The following is a 23,093-nucleotide window of genomic DNA, read 5'->3' as shown; positions in this document are numbered from 1 at the left end:
AAAAAAAAAAAAAAAAAAATCACATTAAAAATTATTTAAAATTTTTAATTGTAAAAATACAACACTTTTAGAACAGTTTAGTAAAAAGTATTAGAAAAAATATATAAATAAAATTAAGTTTTGAATTTTTAATTCCAATAAAAATATAGTTTTATCGTCGTTTTTTCTATGAAGCTAAATCGAATGAGGAAGCTAAGATGCCAAGATCAAATTTCATTGGAAATTTAGACCATCAGGCTCTAGTTACGAGGAAGAACGACACAATACAAGAGAGCGACGGAGTATCACACCTTTCTCAAAGAAAGGTACGTGACAGATGCCAAGATCATATTTCATTGGAAATTTAGACCATCAGACACTAGTTTCGAGGATGAACGACACAATACAAGAGAGAACCAACAACTTCCTAAATTATATTAAACAAATTATCATAAGTCACGATTATTTTACCTTCGATGTATTTTTACTGTTTTGAATTTGTGACACCTAAGTAAAATAATGATACATGAATAAACCGAGACCATGTCCGAATGAGAGTGGTCCTAGAATAACTAAGAAAGAGTTGAAAGAAATGAAAGTTACTACCTATACCAACAATGTGCACATTCTCGATGATTCAATCACAGAGCTAAGCATGTTTTACTTGAAGTAATTTTACGTTGGATGACCTCGTGGGAATTTTCCTACGATACATGTGAGCGAGACCAAAACATGCTAAAAGGGCTCGGGTTGGTCAGTGAGGATGATCTTCACTTCTAGAAGCGATGAGTAAATAACGTGACCGAGACTAAATTATCAACAAATAGGAAGGAGAGTAAGGCAAGTTATTCTGAAATAAGCACATGGAATCAAAGAAACTCCACTGAGCTAAGCCTCCGCCCCATTTTCCCTTTTCTTCCAACCAAAGTTTCTCACACTGTTTCTCTCTATAAAGCTCTAACCACTGATTTGAACATCACAAGTGTGCTTGGAAATTAATCACTTTCATTGAGCAAAGAACACAACAAGGACGAGAAATGGCAGATTGGGGGCCAGTTTTTGTGGCTGTCATTCTGTTTGTTTTGCTAACACCTGGGCTGCTTTTCCAGCTTCCTGGAAATCGAAGGTGCTTGGAGTTCGGCAACTTTCACACCAGCGCTGCTGCTATCGTCGTTCATTCTCTTCTCTACTTCGGTCTCATTTGCGTCTTCTTGCTCGCCATCAAGGTTCATCTCTACATTGGTTAATCGAGCTTCACCTCTACTTTTGTTCGTTTCTAATTCTTCCACCAAATGCATAGTCACTTCAACTTTGTTTTGATTAGTTTGTTCTAAATATTCGGTCGATGTCCTAGGTTTTCAAGTACGTGTAGCAAAATTGTTGAGTTATCGAACATATAGTAGGCTTCATCATTTCAAAGTTGTGCTATCTTGAGGCTTTGTATTGGCTATGGACGTTTTTCTTTAAGATCTGAACTTTATCCTTCGACCCATTTAACAAAACTCACTTGAATGAATATGGTTAATCTAAACGAACATAAAGTTGAACAATTTTAGTGCACTTGGGGTTGGGGGTTGGATGTTACACAAACAAATAGCTCTAAAAGTGTGAGATCCCACATCAACCGGAAAAGGAACAAGTACCAACAAAGCTAGACAAGGATTGTGAGATCTCACATCGATTTGAGAAGGGAACGAAACATTTTTTATAAGAATGTAGAAACCTCTTCCTAATAAACCCATTTTGAAAACCTTGAGGGGAAGCCCAAAAGAAAAAGCTCAAAGAAGACATGTTAGTGGTAGACTTAGACTGATACCTGAGAGTCTAAGCTAAGATTTCTCTGAAAGACGAAACCTATAACAGCCCAGATCCACCGCTAGCAGATATTGTCCTACTTGGACTTTCCCTTTCGGGCTTCCCCTCAAAGTTTTAAAACGCGTTTGCTAGGGAAAGGTTTTCACACCCTTATAACGGGTGTTTTGGTCTCCTCCCCAACCAACGTGGGACATCACATGGGACATCACAAAACCTCCGACACCATGAAAATGAACCTTCACAATTGTTACGACATTTTTTATTTCTTTTTGTTTTATAGCCTAACAGGCATTTCAAACAGTGGCAGTTACACATATGGACTCAAAGTCTTAAAAGCAGGAAGATACACAACACAATGTCACTCCACAACCTCAAAAAACAACAAACGGTGGTAAATAATTCAAACTTCATCTTGCCTATATGTTTCTAGAGGCAGCACTATTCATTCACAAGGGCACCTTTACTCGGTTTCTCCTGTAAGCCCCGCGCGCTCCATCCTCTCGCAAACAATTCAACTATCTGGTTCGGTTGAACCAAGGTTTCTTCATATTTACATTTGTTTCCAAGCTGCAGCAACAATAATAACAAATAAACAAACTCAATAACCTACAATATTCTAAGCACCAGTCACACGAACATACGCATTTATAAGAAACCGAGCTTTCGTTGAGAACAAGCACCGATCACACAAGCCCACAAAACAATCAAATTCGTCGATACCGCAGAAAATTGCTTTAGCAACTTCAAACATCAATCTTTGGACAAAAGCAGAGGCACAATTCACTTTATGCTTACAAAAAAACTACCCCCAAATACCTGACCTAAACATTCAAGCATGCTCGTACTAGGCGACTGCAAGGAATTCAAATGCATCGATGGAAGCACGAGAAAATAAATGCCAACGTATGGGCGATATTTCTCACTCTTCCACTTGATAAAGAACTAGCCTAGCTAAATTTCCCTTTCAGATTTATATATGCGTGTGCATTCATTAAGAAAAATCACAGAGCAAAATCACATCAATTTATTGGAAGGAAAGTTCACAAGTTATTGAACAAGTTATTGAATATCGGGGTCATCTAGACCCATCCTGCGAATTATTCTCACGGCCCACCTCATTAATTCACATAAAAGCTCCAAAGTGCTATCATATTTTCAACAACTTGAACCCACAGATCTTAGAGGGTATCCCCATCTCAAGCCCTTACCACACAGCCACACCTACCATATCTGACAAGCCTTAGAGAAAATTGAATTCAATTAGTTCGGACTTGTTTATTCTTGAATTGGGACCGAGACAAAAAAAGCTCTTCTATCGAAGAAGCCCCACGACGTATAAATGGTCGGGTTCAAAATTTCCCACAAAATCTGATACTTTGTATATCAGAAATGGGCAAGATGTGTCAGGTTCAGGATATCTTTAATAATGAGTCAGATTGCACCAATATCAATCCAAGAAACGAAGTAAACATCAATTATTGACAAGATAATTGGCAAGGCAATGAACAAGATACAACGAATATTTCACAAGCAGAAGCCATAAGAGAATTCAGAGATAAAGATAATATGCAAGTATTGATGATAACAAACATCCAGCAAGAAAATTCAGATAAGGAAATGAAACAAAAATAAAATCCACTAGCAGAAGGAAACAGAGGCAGATGAGAAATTCACCATTGAAATCTTTCCGGGGCATTGGAGCGGTTAAACAACAAAGCATAGAGCGTCCCAACATCGAGAGGCTAGAAACGATCCCAACCACATAGAAAATCATCGCGAAAACGAGAATCCAAGGCATCAAGATGAAGCCCAGAAAGAAAGTAACCGATCCACAGAGCATCAAAGCCAGCGAAATCCCCAAAAGCAGCGACGCAAATCCAGCCGATGTCATCTGCGACGAAGGCAAAATTCTCGACGACGACGACGAAATAACGGAAGACAATTCCAGAACATGATCGGAAAAAGCTACCGGCGGGGGCGGCGATCGGAGAATTTTCAAAAGCAGAGACGAAACCTCATGCAAAACCCCAACTCCAGATTGCGGATCTTCTTGAGACCTACTCATCATCACTATCCTTCACCTAGAAACAAGAACAACAAGAAGAAAACCCCAACAAAGAGCGCAAAATCAAACGATCTCCGCAGATCGCTAAAGCCGAGACGATTGGCTAACCATAAACGATGAACCAATCAAATCAACGAAATCCCAGAACGGTTTTGGTGGTGAAATTCATAGCGGCTTCGATCAGAAGAGAGTGCAAAGAGAAGGTTGGATTAACGAGCTGGGAAACGGAAAATGGGAGTAAATTAGAGAGAGAAGTAGGGTGTGAAATGGTGCGGCGAAAGGAATCCGAGTCCAGTTAATGGATTTTCTCGGATTAAAGTCTGTTTGGATGGAAAGAAAGGAAACTAAAAGAAAAAGGAAAACTATCCGCACCGAGAATCGAGGAAGCCAAAAATGGAAAATTCAGAGAAGAACAACGCGTGGATTAGACACGGTGGAGAGCAGGTCAAGCGGGATTTAGAGGAGTCCGGATCATATGGGACCTTATCCAGCGGAAAAGTGAAGAATTATAGAATGAATTAACGGATAAATTGATATTATCTACCAACTAAATTAAATTATTTAATTATAAATTTAGTCGAAGTAAATCGTTACTAGTCATGCCTAACCCTAAACCCTAATAAGGATATTAGGTACTATGTGTTAATTAGATGATATTTAACTTGTAGTTAAGCCGTTTTATTGACAGCTTCATTCATGTCCACTAGATAATGAAATCAACTTGAATGGCAATACTTCTATAAGACCATGGGTCGAGCTATGAGCTGCCAATTGTTAAGTGACTTTTAATGGGTCTAGATTCTACAATTCCTAGTCGTTTTAAGATTGGCATGGACGTCAGCTACCTCTTAGTTCTTGTCTTTGGAGCAAGGAGAGTCACTTCGCGGAGAGCAAGGACAGCCATTTCGTGGAAATTGTGAAAATTCTGTCGTAAGTTTCACGAAATTCCATTCTCCTTCTGTCTCACTCAAATGAATGGGTAGGGAGAGTATACGAAAAACAAAGATAAGAAAGTCTTAATATTTTACGGACGAGCTGCCTGCAAAATGTTAGGAATCACGAGTCTCTACAATGTATTCCTCACTTATAAACCCATGATCTTCCACTAAATTCACCAATGTGGGACTCACTCTCAATAATCCTCAACAATCATCCCCTCGAACAAAGTACACCCTTGTTCGACACTTTAGTCACTTTTGACTACCACCTTCAAAGCTCACAATTCTTTGTTCAATATTTGAGGATTCTATTGACATGGTTAAGTTTAGGGCATGACTCTCATGCTATGTTAGGAATTACGAGTCTCTACAATGGTATGATATGGTCCTCAGTTATAGATTCATGATCTTCCACTTAATTAACCAATGTGAGACCGACTCCCAATCATCCTCAACACAAAATACTTGCTCCCAAGGTGTGTAATGCTCTCCCGATATCTTTTTCTCACCAGACAATCATGATGAAAGTTATTTGATGCTATAATTTTGGGTGGGGCGTTGCTTTAAATTATTTTTATCATCCATTTTATTTTTAAAATTATCTTAAAATATAGGGTACAATTTAACAAAATATATTTTTGTATAATATTGGCGAACTAAAATATAATAATAAATAAAAAGGGTTTAAAAATGGGTTTAAAGGGAGAAAAAAAAGGAGGTATAAGTCAAAATAGACCTTTTCGACAAGGGGAAGGGATCTGTCAGAGGGAGAGTAAATAAAGTTTCTGTGAGGCTCACGGAAAGAACACCAGACCGAAACGACTTCGGCGGTCATTTCGATCTTCTCCTTCCTCTTCGTCTCTCTCATCCGCTTGCCATTCTTCCATTGATCGCCCAAACCGCTCGCCATGCGGTTTGATTGCGATTGCTGTTGCGGTGCTTTTTGTTTCTATACGCTTCTTCTTCCATTGGCCATCGCGCACAGGCAAGAGCATTATATGGATCATCCGGTGAGACGATTTCGTTCTCAAACTGTAGCTGCATCGATCGGATTATATATTATTGTGTCTGGCAAACGTGTTTGGATTTGCTCTCATTAGTTATAGGTATTGCGACGCTGCAATTCGTGTTTGATCGATCGATGGCGGTAGTTTCGAAGGCTGTGTTTGTCTCTGTTTAATTATTATGATCAGATTGGCTCCTTCTGCTACTGCATGTGAGAAGTGGTTGGCGGTGGAGATCGTGGTATCTCGCTGAGCCAGGTAATGATTGATGATTAGTTGGAATTATATTGTTGTTTTGTGATTCTTCCTTGTCGACTCGTTAATTATAGACGATTTCTCAATTACTTCATGATCTTATTGTTCAAATCTTGACGTTTCGCCGGGCCGCTGATATGCGTCGCCGGTATCATGGACGATTAACACAGTATAGTGATGTTCTAGCGAAGATCGACTTAGAAACTAGAATATTGTTTTCTCTGTTTTTCAGACTTTCATTTTCAGGAGATTCATGTGCGGACATTGAGCGCGCTTACACGTTAATGTGTGCAGCGAGTTTCTGTGGATGATATGTGAGTAAATATTATTTTAGTTCTCCATTTCTTTTGTGATCGAGTTTTACCTAAGCCAAACCACACAGTGTTTTTTTGATCAAATATATGCTTCTTCTTGAAGATGTATAAATCTGTTTTACAAGGTAGGTTTTGGCATTGGATTTGTTACCTTTCTCTTTGGTTTCTTAACTGTTCATTCTCAACGGATATTTCAGATCTTTCTGTTTATTATTATTTTTTTCAGAATATTTCGGATTTTGTTTGGATGGAGTTCCTCACACCTTATCCTAGAGTTTTTTTTTTGTAAATTAAGACTGGAATTCAATAACACAATCATAACCAAAAAAAAAAAAAAAAAAAACATAAACTAGCCAATCAAAATTTCAAAAATATATTTCTGAAAAGAAATTTTAGTGTTTGAATGTTTTTTTTACCACTTAATATGTCAATAAAATTTCCAGACCACAGTAATTTGATGATAAAAACTCCAAAATTTTAAGATTTTACTGTGTATTTTTTTCTTTTAAAAAAAAATTAAACAAGAAACATAGGTACTACAAGCAAAAGGGAAAGTAGACATTCCATGTGAGTTTTCCAATATCTGAATCTTGGGAAAGCTTTGGTCCCTTGTCTTGAGAACATGTATCCATCCACACTTTCCTTTCCTTGAGTAATATTGGCCTCCACTCAATGATTGAACTTCTGCAGGCCTGGATTATGACTTTAGTTGTTTGTTTTTCTGACTGAACCCTCTTTTTGCTTTTCCATAGATACAACGTTCACATAAGGTCCTCTTGAGCTAAGGTGTGGGTCTTCTTGTCAAAGGTTTATAGAATTTGTTAACTGTAGCTGTCACTTATGCTTCCCTTTTCTATTTCAAAATAGTTTTGCAATCAAGAACCTAAAGGCCATTGATCTTAGTTCCCTTTAGACTCACTAAGGATCCATTCATGACCTTTAATGCTTCTATAATTAAGCAGAAGTAAAACTCTAAAATTATCTTCGAGTGACCTTAGAAGACAGGGAAAATGTGCTTTGAAGAACCCGGTGCCCTTTATAACAAAGCCTGCTCAAAACAAAAGAGCTGTTGCCTCCTGTTTCAGGGAAAAAAAAAAAAAAAAGAGCCATTGCCACGATTTGAAGCAGCAGGGTGAATAAAGAGTCATTGCATTGAGCGGACTACACAATATGGCATATTAGAAACAACGAAGATTTCAATAAACTGACCTAATCCATTTTGTATATGGAACAACCAAATCCACAACATCATGGCTTCATGAGTAGAGAAGGGAACATCACAACATATTTGAGGCATTAGTCTCTTTCTTTTAAGGTTAAGTTGCATCATTACTCTTTGGTGAGAGATGGACAGATCATAGGAACCACAAACCGATTGGAGTCCTTCAATCAAGGGACACTTCCAATTCTCATGGCCAAACAATCTCTAACCAGTGACCCATGTCATCAATGGATCTTTTTCTCTAAGGTTCCAAAATGGCTTTTGAGCTCGTTTCAGGAAACAATCAAAGCCATTGGCCCATCACCTTCTTTTCTATCTAAATACTCAGTTAAATTTAATCCCTAAACTTCTCCGGGTACCTCTTATTTCATTGGTGTTAAAAATATAATGCCCCATCGGCTGACACCAAGAAGACTTCCTAAATAAAGTTTATGGAATCAATTCAGAGAGAAAATTACAAGCATTAATGGATAAAATTTAATTATGCAGCATCAAGTAAGTGTTTGCTGCTGCATGGTCATTTTACCTGATATTATGCTAGAACCATTATATGTATATTCAGATGTCACATAGTATGCAGATTTGCTTTTGCAGGTTAGCAGGGTGTTAGGAACTCATACAATTGTGCAGCTTCTCTTTATTTTATTTGGGACTACATTATCAACCACATTGTTGTTCGAGGCACTTCACTAATTAAAGTTGGCTGTCGACCATGGCGATAGCCATATCCATGTTGTCTATCCAACTGCTATTTTCCATCATTGCCTCAACCTGCAAGTAAAAAGATAGCTATTACAATTTTTTTCCCGCTAATATGATAGCTAGTCAATGTAACATTAGCTTCCTCACTGGAAAATCATCATTAGTATCAGGATTTTATCCCCCTGTTCATCTAGAATCAGAACAATGAAGCAAAAGCAGAAGCATAATCTCATACAAATCCCCTTACTTCCCAAACAAGAGTGCATAAGTAAGCATTCATTGGAACCACTCCACATATTGGAAAATCAGGTAGTGTTCTTCCTATATTTACATATTCGTCTATTTTTCTGAAATTATGTTTTTAGGAGTTTCTTAGTAACTGATACTACAGCATGTGCCAACTGATTTCAATTTCATGTATGGAGAAGTCTATAATTTCCACTGAACTATATGTCAATTCAATACACTTGAGGATCAAGTAGTAGTTAGTTATAGAATGCTTTTGAGCTTCTGCTCAGAAACCCTCCGGGTCCACGAATTCCAGAAAAGTGCAGCCTTAAGAGTCAGTTAACACTTTGAGGATCAGGTAGTTAGTACTCCTCTTCAAGCTTGAGAAGCTGATCAAATGTAGTGGAGCGCTTCGTTGGATGCATGTTTCCGTACAAAGTTGAGACTTGGGTGGTTTCTAGTTCTCATCCCCTTCCTCATTTACAATCACCACTAATATCAATGTGATTGTCAGGCGTTTTGACAGTGATGGAGAAAAGAGAACTGTTTTCATTCTATGATTAATGTAGAGTTCTTTCTTTTTTCTTTTTCTTCTTTTGCACACCCATTTATGAAGGAGTTGGCTGTAAAATGTTATATTTGAGCCCTGATATCTTTGAAAGCAGGAGCATGATTTAGGTGGGTACAGAAGAACTTATCTGAACTTGAAGGAACCATGTACAAGCATTTTTCAGGGTAGAACTATTTTAGGTATCTTCCCTTTTTGAGTTTTTCATCTAGGGAACCGTTATTACCAAACGTGCCTAACTTAGAGCAGGAAAGAAACTTTGTGAATGGCTTGAACACAAAGATCAGATACCTCAAAGCATATGACCATGTAAAGATGAGGACAGGATAGAGAAAATCTCCATAAAGGTTGGGAATTATGCGTGCTTGAGTTATGAAAAAGAGGAATTGTCTTTATTACTCCAAAAACTTGGGGAATCAGATGCCTTTGTTAATCCTCCTTGTGAACGGTCTACCCCTATTAATGAGCCCATTAATAGTGCTTTGCTTGCCGGATTGCCGTTCAATCCTCCTTGCACGTTACGTTAGGCTTAAGCATGCGAGCCTATGCATCTGGATGTGCGTATGCGCATACCTATGAGATTCTTTGTGTGCACGCATGTTTTGTACCATGTGTTCATGTCATATTGCTGTCAGCTCATGGGAGTTTCATACTTTATGTTTGCCATGTCTTCTTGCTTTTGCCTTGTTTTGTCGTGCATGTCTTCCTGCCTACTCGCCAACAATGATTGTGTGCTAAGCAGGATGGTAACCATGCCCCTTCACAATCGTGGATTGCCGACCACCCATCAACATCCAAGGTATGTTTAGTCCCTTACCACCTTTGTGTACTTGTCCGCCTTGTCTTTTGCTCTTTAGTGTGTTGCCCCACACACCGTGTCACTAACTCATGTAAGTCCCATCTCGCATGTTTCAAGATTGAGATCTCCTAACAAACCTCCTTCCCTTGAGCTTGTCGATGTCGATGCCTTCATTGGATCTATCCTTAACTAGCACTCATATCTAGTCTTCAAATTGTCAGTGTCACATCTCTATCCCAAGAAAGCTCTCTGTCATCTTCGCCTTTCCATTTTACCAAGTAATCAGTCCGTTGACAATTGTTTAATGGCCAAGGATTTTCTCAATCTTCCTCTCAAACCACTTTTTAATCATAGTTGGAACTCACCTTACTTGTTTTTGATCCTGGTCAATTTTCAACTTGTTGGGAAGTTTTAGATGATAAGCCACATTGTGCACTTGTTTGATCACTTCAAAGGGTCTGTCATACCTCAACACTAAGGCTTTTGTGCACTTTGTGCACGCTTGTCGCATAGTTTCTTCCACATATGCAATCTCACCTAAACTGTGCTTCTACCTTGAAGTCCAAGGTCGTCTTCCCTTGTTTGAGTATTTCCTTCAATTTTACATGCAGCTTTCTCCAAGTTGTCTCAAGTTAAGCCCATTTTCTACTTGTCACCAACGAAATGATAAGCAGTTGGACACCTTCTTCCTCGTGTGTGTCCTTTTGTTACCTCTTAAGGACATAGAGTATGTTGTTCGGTCACTAACTTTGAAAGAAGAGGAAGGGAAATTGTCCCACATCACTTAAGTTTGGCCTCTACTATAAAAGGGAGGTCTCTTGCTTCATTTCATCATCCCACTTAAACGGTTTGAAACCAATCAAAGAACACACTCTTCCGGCCGGCATTTTGGTTGATTTGGCCTGGGTTTGATATACTAGACTTTTTTCTATTAGTTTTAGCTCTTTGAAAGTGCTTAAGGTTAGGATAACTACCTTTTAGCTAGTTTAAATTATTTTATGAAAAATTAGGTTTAATTATTTCAGAGAGCAGCGTTAAGCCAGCATCAAGCATCAAGGTGTCATGGTAACTTCGGCCTAGGCCAACCAAGTAAGTGGCCTTACTATTGGCTTGGTCGGAAGACTTGTCTTATGTATAAGTGACCACTGCACGTGTCATGTATGTTGATATATGATGTATGTTAATGCTATAATATGTTATGATGATGTGATATGCTATGATGTTATGATGTGTTATGATGATGTAATATGTTATGATGATGTGATGCGCTATGATACCATGATACGTTATGATGATGTAACATGCTATGATGAAATGAAATGTATGATGATGTGATATAGTATAATGATATCTCGTGTTACGATGATATGCATGTATGAGATGCCATATTGCATTATGAAAATGAAAAGTTTTTTTTTTTTTTTGATACACAACCCCTAAGTAATGTTATGAAGATGAATATATGAAAGTTTATGCATGCATGTTAGTTAGGGTGATATGTGAAGATATTTGGGGTTGTGTCGCATGAATGATTTAAGATTAAATATAGGGACTTCATTCATATCCCTTTAATGATGAGTATGGATGCGTACACTATGATGATAATGACTATCATGCTTTGCATGATCTACGAGGTTGATGTACCTCTGGATGGCCGGTTACAACCAACTAGCTTGACCATGCAGGCTCAGGGGGTGTGTGAGCCTGCTTGGTGACCGACGCTTGCACTCGTAGATCTGTGTAGGGAAGTACCACACATCTAATTTGTTCGGATTGGAGGCTACCTCTAAATGATAGATTTCTAATTATAATTGAATGTGTTTTCATGTCCTGACCACAATATTCAAGGTATGTGCTACTTCATAAAGACAAGGTACTTCATTACGGTTGATGGTGACATCGCAACTAAAGACCATTGGATTATTTTTTCACGAGGCTAGTGGGTGATTTGCTATGGAGAGGAACCTAGTACATAGAGTAGGCTAGTCCAAAACCTCCGTGTAAATCTAGCACCACAATCACTACGAATATCCTCCTTGTCGAGTAGTTTGAAGTATTTAACAAACAACTCATCTGCCACATCCGCAGGACATGCACGTGGTGCTGCCAGAAGTATTGTGTACTTAACAAGTGGAAATATCTTAGATGAATATTCTAGCCAAACAAGTGGAAATATCTTAGATGAATATTCTAGCCAAACAAGTGAACTCACTCTTTGAGATTTGATTTTGTCAAGTGAGGCTTCAAGTTGATTCTCCAGGTGCACCATATCATTTACATTGAGCTTTTTGAAATCTGGTTCTTCAACATGACTGGAAATGAGGACACGTCAGTCAAGCTAGAGCAATTGTGATACCTAAAAACGACCAGTTCAAATATAGAAAGAAAATTGCCTTTGAATAGTTTGTAGGAGCTTTCCAAATGACACCATGAGTGTCTCTTCAGATTCTTCATGCTCCTGCATAAAACTTAGCAGAAATAAGATTAGAGGTTTATATTTGTAAGAAAAAGGTTAAAAAAGTTGCTCACTGACCTTTGTATCAACCTCATTTGGACTTTGACTTTGACTTCTCCCTTCAAAGTGGCTTTGGTAGCGCTTAATAATATTCAATAAGCTGCATCGCAATTATGGAAGTGCATAAAAGAGTTGGTTCCAAGAAAATGATGCACGTAACTACCGATATAAGTGTTATCCTCATTTCTTTAATACAGAAATACATCTATATCCACTGTCCATAAGAACATGCAATTGGTTTATCAATCATATCCGTTATATAAGCTTCAAACTTGGAAAAAGAAAATCCTTTGAACACCAGGGGGAGGATCTTTATGGTACCCTAAATAAATATTAGTAAGAAGACGGAGGATCTTCAACTCTATCCTTTATAGATGTCATGGGTATACAGAAAGGGCGACCAAAGGAAAAGCAAGAATCCTTACTCATATAACACAGACAGATATAAGATGATAAGGCAAGTACAGGAATGTTCTTAAACCCTCAATCATAGCATAACAACCACAATTCTACACCGAACATAAGCTAAACAAAACTAGCATCGAAACCAGAGAAACAGATTGAACAAACTAATATCTCACAACTAATGATGAGGATTATGGGGACAACTCAAAAGAAGATTAAAAAATTTACCATTCATAGAGATTTTGAGAGTGGAAAGTAGAGGTGGTTTGGGGCGGAGAAAGGACGCATTATATGAAAAAAGAACTTAAAGAGAATCCCTCGGAAGAATTTGAGGAAACACGGTCCCTTCGTCAAAACGCATGTTGATAAAGGAGAAGAGAAAGGAGACGTGCTGCATCTATAATTCCTATTTAGTAGAAATGTGGCACTTAAAACCCAAGGAGAATGAACAGGGATATGGGAACGGTAAGATAGAAGCCACAAAATGAAATCTTACTCCAGAGATAATATAAGCGCATGAACAATTCACAAAGGGGTTGATCACCCACTTACCAATCTTCCCAATAATAAACACTCAGTCCCTCAGTCCCTCCCTAATAGAGGAAGAGAAACCTTAGACACTCAGCTTTCTAAAGATTTTTATTAGGCCCTTTCATCATCTGTCACTCACTTAGACTCACTTGAAAGGGTGTGGGCCTTTTTATTAGGCCCTTTGGCGTCATCATCTGTCACTCACTTAGACTCACTTGAAAGGGTGTGGGCCATGCATGCTCACAATAACTTTGTGTCACAAAGCATTGAACTCTATTTAGAATCATCGCAACCATTTAGCCAACAGGGCCTTGTTATATAGCCTCAAGTTCTCAATCCCGAGGCCTCCTTACTCCACATGCATAATCATCACTTTTTCCACTTAACTAGATTGGACCATCTCCTCATCTACCCTTTTCCACAAAGAAGTTTCTTATCATTCACTCTTTTCCACAAAGAAGTTTCTTATCACTCTCTTAATATTATTACTCCGTAAAACCCACAATCTAAAAAGAGATGAGATAAATGGGTATCTCACTCAACATTGATAGGGTAAAGAGTAAGCCTTCCTTTAGGGGAAAAAAGAAAAAAAAAACATTTCTCATGTAAGGCAAACCATTTCCAAATTCCACTTGGCTCCTCGAGTATCGCCCAACAGAATATAGGAGGGAAACTGATCCACCTCACACGCAACCAAAGAAGCCCCAGAACATACTTAAAATTAATGGGGGCAGAAGTTTCATATTTGGCGTTAGTTGTCCTTTTAAGCTATGACCCACCTTACACTCGACCAAAGACGTCCCAAAACATAGCTTAGAAGGCCAACAATTAAAGGCCAAATATGAAACTTCTACCCCCATTAACCTTCAGCCTAGAAATTGCTTCAAAGGAAAAAGAACGATGAAGGTTCCTAGAGGAATTTTCCAATCTTGAATAGAAGAAGAGATGAGGCAAGTGAACTAACTCTTTTCTCACCTTGAAACCCTTCTCCTCTCAAAGCGACACTAACCTACTACTACAAACATCCACACCATTAGGTAAAAAGAAAAAGGGCAAAAGGTCTCCCTTGCTTAAGCCCCATTAGAAGCAAAAATCTTACACAGGCTTTTAGTTGAGAATAGATGGAGAAATTTGTAGACCTAATGCAATCTCAAATAGGAAATCTCCATTTTCGTCCAAACCCTTCTTCCCGAAGATTTTGTCAACAAGATCATGAGTTTTGTCAAAACCAACCTTGAAAATGTGAGATCCCACATCAGTTGGAGAGAGGAACAAAGCATTGTTCATAAGGGTGTGGAAACTTTTTCCCAACAAATGTATTTTAGAACCTTGAAGCTGATGGTGGTATGCAATGGCTGAAGCGGAAAATATCTGCTAGCGGTGGCTTTGGGCCATTACAAATGGTATCAAAACTAGACACCGAGCAGTGTGTCAACGAGGACACAGACCCCGAAAGGGGATGGATTATGAGATCCTACATCGGTTGGAGAAGGGAACGAAGCATTCCTTATAAGGGCGTGAAAACCCCTCCCTAACAAATGCGTTTTAAAACCTTGAAGCTAATGACGATACGTAACGGGCCAAAGCGGACAATATCTACTAGCGGTGGCCTCAAGCCGTTACAAATGATATCATAGCCAGAAACCGGGAAGTGTGCCAGCGATAACATTGGCCCCCAAGGGGGGGTGGATTATGAGATCCCACATCGATTGGAGAGGGGAATAAAGCATTCCTTATAAGGGTGTGGAAACCATTCCCTAACAGATGCGTTTTAAAATCGTGAGATTGACGGCGATACGTAACGGGCAAAAGCAGACAATGTCTTCTAGCAGTGTGCCAGCGAGGACACTGGCTCCCAAGTGGGGTGAATTGTGAGATCCCACGTTGGTTGGAGAGGGGAACGAAGCATTCCTTATAAGGGTGGGAAAACCTCTCTCTAATAGACGCATTTTAGAATCGTGAGACTGACAGCGATACATAACATGCCAAAGTGGACAATATTTGCTAATGGTAGCCTTAGGCGGTTATTGAAAAATCACTTCGAAGTTTCAATCCACATTGTCATAATCTTTTATCAAAATTAATCTTGAAAATCACCCCTTCTTTCTTTGCTTATAATCCTCGATGGTCCCATTAGCTTGTCTAAAATTTTCCTTCCAACAATGAGGACCATGAAAACTAGAAAGGGTGCTAGGGAGAGCTTTCTTCAACTATCTGCCAAGATTTAGCATATAAATAATCTTATATAAGCTTGTGACCAGGCACACATTGGTCTCACACGTACCTTCATGATCATACACGTACCTTCATGATCAAAGATCCTCGTTAAGAGTTTACTAAAAGTATTTACTTGGTCTAGAGACGACTAGTGGCGTAATGGAGAAAGAAGGAATAATACTCCTTACTCCTCAATATCCTTATCCATCTTCATCGTCACTCTATAAACTCCTCTTGCTATGTTATGGACGTAGGAGGAATTTTCATCTCTTTTGTTTCCATGGCCATTGATAAACTTCTTTCCTCCTCCAATGAGCATTCAAAGTTGGGGAAGGAAGAATTTTTACCAAGACAATACAAATACATAGAGATTATTTTCCTGGTCTTTGTTGAAGGGATTACTTTGTGAATGTTGTAAAGACCACAAATGCTCTCGATCTTTGCTATCCAAGCCAATTGTCTTTCTAAGATACATTTTTCTCACTCAAATGATTTTCTCCTAGGTAAGAGTCATTCCAAGTATGCCCCACCCTTGTTTATCATGTGTTGAATGCCCAATTGCTATGTTCATTTTGCATCTTATTTTTTCATTTGCGTGCTATTATATGACCCTAATGCTCATTGCCTAACACCTATCATACGAGTGCCCGCCCTATAACGCATAATATGTTTCTACATCATGCCCATACTAACAACTACCAACCTATCTACATGCTTCAATTCTGCCACATTAGCACAGGAACGCACCCTTTTTTTTTTTTTTACTTTTATGACTATTGTTGCTAGTAGTTTGGTAGGCTTGTTAATTCCCTTGCTAGTAAGTCTGTTGGGGTATTTGCCTCTCCTACATTCAATTATAGTCTCAGATATGTGTGACAATTAGGAAATATGCAAAAAATAGGAATGCCACTTTGAATAATATAAGGAGCACAAAGAAAACACATGTTACCAGGCTTCCTCATTCAGATTTGCATTTGATACCAATGGTCGATGTCAAGTTGATAATACAACAAAATTTCATTTTTTATTGTATATATGAAAGTGATTTCTCAAAGATGATATATCTTAGATTTATTGAAGGAGACAAGAAATTTAGTTTTTTATCCTCAACCTGACCAAATTTATTTCCATGGTTTAGACCCATGGATCCCAATTTAGTTCTACACCAAAGCAAAGAGGTTATTCGATAAAGGCATGTATCAAAGAGTGTTAGACACATGTTGGACAAGGATACGTTTGAACACGTAACTCAGGGAATTTTGATATCATTGGACACGTCATTCAAAATTTCAAACTTTTTAAGTAGTTGGCAATAGAATGACAATGTTACTAGAGGCCGACGATGAAGTCCATCGAAGTAGGTAGAGGGAGGGAGATTGAATAAAGATGGGGAGGAGGGAAAGAATAATTGGGGAAAGGCTTAGGGTAACTTCCTTTTTTGGGGTTAAATTTACAAACACTTTTATAAATTGGCATATCATTCTGTCATGTCATATCCATGTTTGTGTTTCTAAATTTGGAAAGTACTCAAGGTCAAAGACAATTATGAAAAAAGATATTGTCACTTCTAAACTTTTGAAAAGTACTTAGAGAATAGACAATTATTAAAAAAAATATTTAAACTGGTTGGTAGATGCTTAATTATGTCAACCATACTAAGAAAGAATAAGTTGCAACTCCCATGATGCGGATAAGGATAGTGGCGATACACAAATGTTGCTGGTCAACCATGTCAAGGGTCGAGAGAAGTTTTACCATAGCAATCAAGGAGGATAGTGTAACATAACACATCGTTAAGAGTGGGCAAGATACCAAGCTAGAGTGCAAATAATTGTAGAAGCCCAGTGGTGTTACAGACAAGCTTACCTATCATATCAGAAGGGTTGTCGAAAGAGAACTCGGCTACCTATTTCAATCGACGTTTCGGGGTGGGGGTCTACCCGATTCGACCGACTTTTGGGTAACAAGAAGGCAAGCTGATGTATCTACTTCTCGTTTTTTTGCCCCTATTCGGTAGTTTCATTGATTCCTTATTTATAGTGAAAGAGAGAAATCCTTGATTCTTGACCTTGTTTGTGTTTGAAGGTGAAGGAGAATTAATGATGAGTCTTTCCGTGGTGATTTAATGATTAGAATCGTGGGGAGCATTGTCTAATCCATTGAAGACCAATGGGTTTTGAGCTTTGTGGAAGTGATGTGAGCTCCCCCGTTTTATCCTTGGATGATCCATCAAACTTTTTTAATTCATATCACAATTTTTGGTAACCTGGTTTCTCCGTAAGGAGTGTCTATGAGATCTTAAATTGGTTAGAGAGCAGAACGAAATATTCCTTATAAGGGTTAAACCTCTCCTTGGTATTACACGTTTTAAAACCTTAAGGGGAAGTCCGAAAGCCATTATATCATGCGAGCTCTTTTCCCTCCATGCCTCTGACATCGTGAGCATGCGCTAGCTGAAGGCAGGCCCAGAGGTACGTATGCACCTACTTGGTGAGTTCATGCGTGCGTATGTGGACCGTGTGTAGAGAAGTACTTGATTTTCAGTACTCTCGAGTCTTGTCACTGCACAATCATCAGTACAATAGATGGGAGGAATAAGGAAAAGGCAAAAAGCTCTGCCACTTACTTGATAACTGAACTCATACCTATAATGGTGAACTCTACATTTCGCCGGATTATTCAAAGGCCAAGCATCAACTTCCAAAAGCAATTCCTTTAAAAGCACGAAAGTCGTAAACGAGGTGGATATGGAACCACGAGAGAAACAAAGTCGTTGGGAGTCAGGTCAAGAAGACGATATCCACGAGTGAACATTTGGACTCAGAAGGAATAAGGTAAAGGCAAAAGGTTGCGTCACTTACTTGATAACTAAACACATACCTATAATGTTGAACTCTACATTTCGCCAGTTTATTCCAAGGTCGAGCATCAACTTCCAAAAGCAATTCCTTTAAAAGTACGAAAATCATAAACGACGATTGCGAGAGAGAGAAAGTCGTTGGGAGTCAGGTCAAGAAGACGATATCCACGAGTGAACATTCGGACTCGAGTACAGCCCACGGCCCGCTCTCGACTCGTTCAGTCCAACTCAACAACTCACAACCCCACAACTTGCGACCCGTACCGAATGCACAGTTAGCCCACAAGTACTCTCCAAACCACGTTGGCCCAGTTGCACCTCGACCCAACCCTTGGCCACCACTAACCCTTGTATGTCCTTGCGAAGACCCACGAGGAAATGGAGGGTCTTCTTCTACTTTCCTTTCCTTCCTTTCCTTTCTTTCTTCTCCTCCTACTTCTTCCTTTATTTCCTTATATTTTTATCCAAATTGGTGCTTGACTAAAGATATAGAATGATGATATGTATATGTAGAAATAAGGAGATAAATGAGTTGGTATGATGGAAATGGAAGGTTTGAGGGATTATTTATAAAGGGAAATGATAAGGATTATGGTGTTCCAAATGTTCTAACTAGACCTATTAACACGATCCAAAGTTAAGAACATTCAACAAGCATTTATTCTTGAAAAGCCCAAAGAGTACAACATCCGCTAGTGGTGGGCTTGGGTTGTTACAATTGGTATTAGACCCAGACACTGGGCGGTGTGCGAGCGAGAATGTTGGGCCCCCAAGGGGGGTGGATTGTGAGTCCCCGCATTGATTGGAGGGGAACGAAACATTCTTTGTAAGCTTGTGGAAATCTCTCCCTAGTAGACGCGTTTTGGAATCTTGAGGGGAAGCTTGGAAGGGTAAGTCCAAAGAGGACAATATCTACTAGTGGTAGGTTTGGATTGTTACAAATGGTATCAGAGCCAGACACCGGGCGGTGTGCCAGCGACGATGTTAGGATCCCAAGGGGGGGAGGGGTGGATTGTGAGATCCCACATTGGTTTGGAGAACAAAACATTCCTTATAAGGGTGTGGAAACCTCTACCTAGTAGACACGTTTTGGAACCTTGAGGGGAAGCCCGAAAGGGAAAGTCCAAAGAAGACAATATGTGCTAGTGGTGGGCTTGAGCTGTTACAAATAGTATTAGAGCCAGACATCGGGCGGTGTGCCAGCGAGGACGTCGGGCTCCCAAGGGAGATGGATTGTGAGATCCTGGAGAGGGGAACAAAACATTTTTTTATAAGGGTGTGGAAACCTCTACCTAGAAGACCCGTTTTGGAACCTTAAGGGAAAGCCCGAAAGGTAAAGCCCAAAGAGGATAATATTTGCTAGTGGTGGGCTTGGGTTGTTACAAATGGGATCAGAACTAGGCATCGAGCGGTGTGCTAACGAGAACGTTGGGCCCCCAAGGGGGTGAATTGTGAGACCCAACATTGATTGGAGGAGAACGAAACATTATTTATAAGCTTGTGGAAACCTCTCCTTAGTAGACGCGTTTTGGAACCTTGAGGGGAAGCTCAGAAGGGAAAGCCAAAGAGGACAATATCTACTAGTGGTGGGCTTGGGCGGTTACAAATGGTATCAAAGCTAGACACCGGGCAGTGTGCCAACGAGGATATTAAGACTCCCAAGGGCGAGGTGGATTGTGAGATCCCACATTAGTTTGGGGAACTAAACATTCCTTATACGGGTGTGGAAACCTCTACCTAGTAGACACGTTTAGGAACCTTGAGGGGAAGCCTGAAAGGAAAGCCCAAAGAAGACAATATCTGCTAATGGTGGGCTTGAGCTGTTATAAATAGTATTAGAGCCAGACACCGGGCGGTGTGCCAGCGAGGATGTCGGGCTCCTAAGGGGGGTGGATTCTTGGAGAGGGGAACGAAACATTTTTTATAAGGGTGTGGAAACCTCTACCTAGAAGACGCGTTTTGGAACCTTGAAGGAATGCCCGAAAGGTAAAACCCAAAGAGGACAATATCTGCTAGTGGTGGGTTTGGGCTATTACAAATGATATTAGAACTAGACCTCGGGCGATATGCTAGCGAGGACCTTGGGCTCCCAAGGGGGGTGAATTGTGAGATCCCACATTGGCTGGAGAGGGAAACGAAACATTCCTTATAAGGGTGTGAAAACCTCTACTTAGTAGACGCATTTTTCACCTTGAGGGGAAACCCAAAGAGGACAATATCTGCTAATGGTGGGATTGGGCTGTTACAATGTCTCTCTCACATATTCAATTTCTTCCTCTCTCCTTTGCTTTATTCCCTCTCTCTTTCTTTTTCTCTTTTCCTTACTTCATAGGGCAACTCTCGATATTCATTGGTTTGTTGTCTTTTTGAGATTATAACCTCGAGGTTGCATCGTGAGATTTGACAAGTGGCTCTGGAGCTATGTCTATAAACGTGAAAGATGTATCTCGTCGAATTTGGTTTCGAATGATCACCAGACGAATGCTCCATGTTGGCATGTCCCCTTGCCATTTTGATGTGCATGATCAAATATGTCTTTGAATGTAGTATAGGGAGACATGTGGCCCCTCCATCATCCATGTGCCATATGGTCCAAGTGAGTCACCTCATGACTTGTGTATCATGGCGAGGGTGAGCATTATAAGATGAGAGTCAAGTTTTCCTTTGGGAACAAGATTTCAAAGACAGTATCAGGTTGCTCAGGTGTGCCAATGTCGTGCCCCTTTTCATGAGTCGAGGTTGCATTAAAAGGTCGAGCTTTAGGCCAGTGTGCAGTGGCACAAACATGGACACAGAAGGGTTCATGCATCAAAAAGTATCGAGATGGATGAAGATATCTAAAAGGTTTTGGATATGAAGTTGACTCATGAGTTAGTTCTCGATAAGAATGCTTGAGTGAACTGCATGGTTATAAGACATCTTAATACTTAGGATGATATTACAAAGCATTAGTGGGGCTCAAAAGTTTTCGATTGAGATGGTACTTGCCCGAGTTGTCCCGATAAGTGCTCAAATCACCCGATAAACCTGCTTTTATCCAACGAAGGGATTGTGCTCTTCCCGGTGAACTCCTAAATCGATGTAGTTGCATGAAAGCTGTGGCATTGAGAACTAAAATGATGAAATGAGATGTGACGTTGAATTTGAAAGACCTTAGTCTAAAGTAGAAGAGAAGTTGAGCCTTGAGACTTATAGGCTAGAGTAGAGGCAAGTCTACCAAAATCGAGAATTGAAATTGTAAACGAAGGAAAATGTACATACACACAACATATATGACAAAGTAAGCTGTGTTGAACTTTAAGCGAAGCTTAGTTGAGGAGGAAAGAATTACATCCAACATTTTATAAAGCCATAAAGATGAGTGAAAAAAGTATAGTACGACATGAGTTTTATTAAGACTGATCGGGTTTAAGTGTAAATCATGGCATTGTACGTTGAAAGAGTATCACAGTGACACTAATCAGGCTGGACAATTGGTTTTGCTCCAATGTTTGGATGACATTATCACTTGGAGAAGTAAAAAACAAGTTTGGTACTCAGTATTTAGTTAAGATGTTTTGTGATTGTCAATCTACCATCAAAGAATAACATTAGAAAAGGTTAACATTGAAACAGAGGAATTGAACTTCGTAGTTACATTACATGCAGTCAAGGTTGTAAGGAAGCGTATACTTTTTTTCTATTCTATTTTTATCTCACCTTTATGAGCTTAGATTAGAATTAGATTAGTTTCCATCTGTGTTGTTCATTGTGTATCATACCTGGCCGTTTATGAAATGCGTACGTGTTTTCACTTAAGACCATCATGTAACATAATACGTCAAGGTATAAATTTCTAGGACGTGCATTTATTCAGCATTAAGATCTTTCCGTATGAATATAGTTTTAACCTTAAAAGTGGGTTACTTACCGAATATATTTTTATACTTACATATGCTATTTTTCTTTTCTTTTCAGGTGGTGCATAAACTTATGAGACGTGGAGAGGACATTCAATCTAGTGGGGCGCTATGGACATGGTCTTGCTTAGTGTGTGTTAGGAGCTTTCTTTTGTTTTGGTTTCTGCCACAATATTTCAGCTTTTGGTTGAAAGGGAACTTCAACTAGTGTCCATCTTTATACATATTAATAGCTCATTTGAGAAAAGCTTCATTTGGAACCATCTCATAGAGTAACAAAGAAAAAAAAAACTAATTATCAAACCTCCCATTAATTCAAACTAATTATCATATAATACAAACGAAAACAGACTCTATCTCATATAATTAAGATTCTAGAAGCTACGAAAAACTAAATTATGATCAGAGTCATTGAGTATATGAAAACAAAGCATTGTGGAAGCATTAGATGAATAAATATTTGTTGAAATCAAAGTCTCAATGTTTGTTGAAATTCAATAGATGAATAAATTTCTTTTTGGTGATACAAACTTCACATGAACCTAACAAACTTCACATGAAAGTCTATCCTTGTGGGTACAAAAAAAAAAGAACCTAACTAATATCACTAACTTTCAAAATTAAAATTAGAAACTCATGAAACTGACAAAAAGAAAATAATAATAAAGAAAAAAAATTAAAATGTTGGATCTGACTTTTAATATTAGATTGAAAAATTGAGTGTAATTAGAAAGAAAAAAAAAAAAAAAAAAAAAAAAAAAAAAAAAAAAAAAAAAA

At 38.9% G+C, this 23,093-nt stretch overlaps 3 protein-coding genes and 1 long non-coding RNA gene across 4 annotated transcripts in view; 2 read left to right on the top strand and 2 right to left on the bottom strand.

Moving 5' to 3' along the window:
- Window positions 1–971: 971 nt before the first annotated feature.
- Window positions 972–1,294, top strand: LOC111461116. The gene has a single exon (XM_023104603.1). The coding sequence runs from the start codon at window positions 1,017–1,019 to the stop codon at window positions 1,224–1,226; it is 210 nt and encodes a 69-aa protein (XP_022960371.1). The 5' UTR covers window positions 972–1,016; the 3' UTR covers window positions 1,227–1,294.
- Window positions 1,295–2,025: 731 nt separating this feature from the next.
- Window positions 2,026–4,344, bottom strand: LOC111461173. Its single transcript, XM_023104673.1, has 2 exons — window positions 3,469–4,344; window positions 2,026–2,361 (listed from the first exon to the last, which is right to left on the bottom strand). Exons 1-2 carry the CDS (start codon window positions 3,860–3,862, stop codon window positions 2,345–2,347), a joined length of 411 nt encoding a protein of 136 aa, XP_022960441.1. The 5' UTR covers window positions 3,863–4,344; the 3' UTR covers window positions 2,026–2,344.
- A 1,202-nt stretch (window positions 4,345–5,546) lies between these two features.
- Window positions 5,547–22,567, top strand: LOC111460799. Its single transcript, XR_002713467.1, has 3 exons — window positions 5,547–6,059; window positions 6,289–6,370; window positions 22,375–22,567. It is a non-coding gene; the product is annotated as an uncharacterized LOC111460799 (long non-coding RNA).
- Window positions 7,991–23,093, bottom strand: part of LOC111460798 (truncated transcription factor CAULIFLOWER D-like) — a 23,923-nt gene continuing 8,820 nt past the window's right edge. The window contains exons 2-5 of the mRNA XM_023104092.1: window positions 12,423–12,504; window positions 12,283–12,347; window positions 12,102–12,201; window positions 7,991–8,363 (exon numbers count right to left, since the gene is read on the bottom strand). Of these exons, the coding sequence (XP_022959860.1) occupies window positions 8,286–8,363; window positions 12,102–12,201; window positions 12,283–12,347; window positions 12,423–12,504 (325 nt within the window). The 3' untranslated portion in view covers window positions 7,991–8,285. The remainder of the gene's footprint in view (window positions 8,364–12,101; window positions 12,202–12,282; window positions 12,348–12,422; window positions 12,505–23,093) is intronic.

Source organism: Cucurbita moschata, unplaced genomic scaffold, assembly GCF_002738365.1.
Source record: "Cucurbita moschata cultivar Rifu unplaced genomic scaffold, Cmos_1.0 Cmo_Scf00024, whole genome shotgun sequence".
NCBI lineage: Eukaryota > Viridiplantae > Streptophyta > Magnoliopsida > Cucurbitales > Cucurbitaceae > Cucurbita > Cucurbita moschata.
The sequence above is the reverse complement of the archived record's forward strand: the minus strand, read 5'-3'. Positions and strand labels throughout refer to the sequence as shown.